Consider the following 4119-nt stretch of genomic DNA (forward strand, 5'->3'; position numbering starts at 1 on the left):
ACCTTTGTTTAAGTTCGTAGTTAATAAAAATACAATCGTTCATTTTTTGTCCATGTTAGTTCACACTCAGTCTATTTAAAGCATTGTGTATGTATCGTGTTTTTTTTTACCTTTAAATATCAATTTCAAAGTCTTTCTGATGGTACAATGACGTCTAATGAGGCGAATGACTTCTGTTTCTTTACCATACGTCTGTTCTGGAAGTAATATATACAAGTTTGGTGAGCGGGTACGAAGTTCTGTGAAAAGGGCAGATTGCTTTACAGCAGCAACAAATGCAATAAATGCTGTTGAAGGATTGTTTTTGTTAGTTCATGTTAACTAATGTAGTTAATGTTAATAATGAAAACTTGCTGTAAAATGTTACCTCCTGAAGGGAAGCACACTTTGTTTTCAGAAAATCCATAATACATACAAGCCTACTATGTAGTCCCAAAAGCATATAAAATGCAATTTATTTTGTACATCTGATATTTCTACAACTCATTACTTTCAGTCATTGTAATAGATCAGAGCATAACATGTTGTTATGATATAGGCTGAGGGAAATATAAGCACATAAGTGTGTGAGTTGCTCTTGAGTAATGTATCCTAACATCATCCATTATTACTGTAGGTGAAGCTGGACATCTTTGCCCAGTGGGGACAGAGCTGTGTTAGGTTACATTACCTGCCCAGTGTCAGCTTACTGCGGAAACAACGTCCAGGTGAGCAGCACGCACACTAGTTCATGGACCAGAAAACTGAATAGGAATTCAAACGGATTTAGAAGTGAAGAAAGAAAGAAAAAAAGACAGCTTAAAGGGACATCATGAAGGTAAGTAAATATTTGTCCTCAGTTTTTATCATTATTCCTCTCCATTGGCACTTATGGCCTATTTGCACTGTTCTAGAATATTCTGGTCTCTATCCAGCATTTTTTGTGTTTAGGATACTGAACCTCAAAATGGACAGGTGGTTAATTGCTTAACTAGCTCAACCAGCAAGACTTTATTTGTCTGCAACACCAGAAATCATGCTGATTAACTAGAATTTACTTGCCCAAGCTGGTTCACTGGCTAGACAGCACAAAAACAACACAAACGATTTCCACGCTGCATGGTCACGCAAGTGGTCTTTTTAGGGATTAGAGATTTAACAGTACGTGTATTTGATCTGAAAATAATAATAAAATAGCAAATGATTATATCAGGGATGTTCATACATTATTAGTTAAAAGAAAATCTAACTTTTTGGTTAAATTAAAAAAATGTGATTGGTAAACTAAAAATGTTATGACTCTAAAACCAAATAAAAATGAATCTATAAATTTATGAATATTAAATTAATTGTAGTTTTTGATACATATACCCTGAGTATATTGTAAAAGTATAGTACCTGACATAGTAAACATAAAAAGTAGTCCTGAGAAATTTTATGTTGTTATTCATATTTTAAATATCTTAAAAAATATCAGTATCTTTACACATCAACACTGATAGCCCTAAAATATTCAAACTAAAAACCAAAATAAAATAATATAAAGTATATATAAATAAAAATTAATTTACTGAAAAATTGAACTGAAACTCAAGCCTAAGTATTTAACTAAACAAAACCACCTAGCAACCACCCAGACATCCTAGCAACACCCTAGCAACCACCAAGACCATCCTAGAAACACCCTAGCAACCACCCAAAACATCCTAGCAACCAAGTAACAACAATAAAAAACACTGAGACCTAAGTTTTGTTTGCGCAAACACCAATCACATAGTTTTCAGAAAATATAAAAAATCCACAATTTTAGTAAAAATACTATTTCAGTGTTCCTACTTCAAAATGTCATGTTTAATTTATGTTCTACTTGCAACATCTTTGTAATTATTTATGATATTTACTAGCAACTTCTGAGTAGAAACAAAAAGTATCAAAGTAAATCCTACACCATATTTTTTTTTTTAGTGTAGTTGTTGCCCTAATTTGGTCTCATTTGTTCCTCTCTCTCTCTCTCTCTCTCTCTCTCTTCCTCTCTCTCTCTCTCTCTCTCTCTCTCTCTCTCTCTCTCTCTCTCTCTCTCTCTCTCTCTCTCTCTCTCTCTCTCTCTCTCTCTCTCTCAGATCTGTGTGTTCCGGCTGCAGACTCATCAGTGGTGCTTCCTGTTGTGTAACGTCATCTTGTTTCACGCGTTGCTGTTTGGTGGTGACATAGTGGAAGAGTTTCTCCTGCAGTCGTCTCCCGCCGCCTACACCGACCGCTTTGTCCTGGAGGTCCGGGAGCGTGCACGCAAACTGGACCTGACTGAGACCAGGCTCAACACTTCACAGCTCTACCCCATTAACACTGAACCCTGCCTTCATCATCAGGACCTCCTCATCCTCACGCTGGTCCTGAGTTCCCCTGGAAAGTCGAGCCAGAGGGAGGCGGTGCGAAACTCCTGGGCCAATCAGACGACGGTGCGCCACGTTGCCGTGCGGACTTTGTTTTTCCTTAGTCCCTCCCCTTTAGGGGTGGAGCTTGAGATGATGAGGGAGGAGTCTGCACGCTATGGTGACATCGTGCAGTTCGAGGGAGGTGTTTCCAGGGGCGACTGGCAGAGAGGACACTGGGAACAAGTTAAAATGGCATTTCGATGGATCCTACTTTTTTGTCCACAAGCCAGATTTATCGCTCTTTCTGAGGATTCTGTGTATTTAAACCTTCCTGCGCTTACATCATACCTGCTAGGACTGAAAACGCACCCTGATGAACTTTACCTAGGCAGGGTCATCCATCGAGCCCCACCTGAGCGGGACCCTGACAAACCGCATTATCTGCCCTATCAACTGTACCCTGATAAGTACCTCCCAGACTACTGCTCTGGCCCTGCCTTTCTTCTATCTCAAGATGTTGTAAGGAAAGTTTATGTCGCCGCTGAGGATGTTTCGTTGCCCCTCCCCTCCGATGTTCTGGTTGGCCTGTGTGCAAGACGGGCAGGTGTGGTGCCCACTCACAGTGCTCGGTTTTCTGGTGACCGACACATTCGTTATAACCCTTGCTGCTACAACTTCCTATTCAGCTCTGCCAGAATGGGGGCGGGGATGATGGGCGTGGCCTGGGGGGATTTAGGGGTGGAGAAGGGGAGGAGCTGTGGCATGATGGAGACATATTACAGTTTGGTAGTGTGCAAAACAATGACCTACCTGGATGAGCTTTCTTTTCTGAATAACAACAAATCACAGGGCTAGAACAGTTGGGGATAGTTATGTGTATAAATTCAAATTCAACTGTTCTATTGTTTAGTGCATAAAGTGTTTCTGTTACTCTAAAAGGCCTCAAATTTAAAGGTGTGGTTCACTGTTTTTTTTTCTAGGCTTGATTGTGTTTATGGGGTGCAGTCTAACGTGTTAATGCTTTGTTTGTTTTTTTAAATATATTTTTTTACATAATTTACCTTTATTCCACACCACTCTGTCCCTTCTCTGAGAAATGCGCTGATCATTTCCTGCTTTTATGAAGCCCCTCCCTCAGAAACAGGTGATGGGCTCTGATTGGTTAGCTAGTCCAGTGAGTTGTGATTGGCTAAACTGCCTCTAGCGCACGTCTAAACATCCCACCCCTCACCTCAGCGGCATGTGCTCCGGTTTTATTGTAAACAACGGTGTCATTAATATCACTTATCAGTTTGAGCACAATTGAGAAGCAGATGATATTACTGAAGAGGAACGTGCAGAACCTGTGGAAGCACGGCTTTTAATGGTAGGCCTATGTTTTTTGTTTGTTGTTATCTCACACTTTTAGATACACTGTTATTTGTAAATGCTATTGCTTATGTTAGCTTTTAATATAAAAAGATTTTATCCTGATTAAAGCTTTAATACAATATGGCAACTCCACACACGTCCATGTTTAGCGCTTCTCATAGCTATGTGAACATTAGTGTATAATTGGAACAGTTCCTTGTTGGAGCTGAGCTGAATGAGAGAGAGAGAGAGAGAGTTGATAGAGACTGATTTTGAAACTTGTGAATCCATTAGAATCTTTAGAAGACAGAATCGCGATTCATATATGAATATATTTTTACGTGCACCTCTAGTTTTCTCTTCCTCTTCTCTAAAGCAGCACAGCATGGCCTCACCCCCTTTTCCCGAGGGCGGGGTT

The 4119-nt window shown here is 39.9% G+C and overlaps 1 protein-coding gene across 1 annotated transcript; it reads left to right on the forward strand.

Moving 5' to 3' along the window:
- Window positions 1-598: 598 nt before the first annotated feature.
- Window positions 599-3419, forward strand: LOC109048910 (beta-1,3-galactosyltransferase 9-like). The gene is made up of 2 exons (XM_042778592.1): window positions 599-817; window positions 2100-3419. Exons 1-2 carry the CDS (start codon window positions 812-814, stop codon window positions 3204-3206), a joined length of 1113 nt encoding a protein of 370 aa, XP_042634526.1. The 5' UTR covers window positions 599-811; the 3' UTR covers window positions 3207-3419.
- The last annotated feature ends 700 nt before the right edge of the window (window positions 3420-4119 follow it).

This window comes from Cyprinus carpio, chromosome A21 (assembly GCF_018340385.1).
Source record: "Cyprinus carpio isolate SPL01 chromosome A21, ASM1834038v1, whole genome shotgun sequence".
NCBI classification, from domain to species: Eukaryota; Metazoa; Chordata; class Actinopteri; order Cypriniformes; family Cyprinidae; genus Cyprinus; species Cyprinus carpio.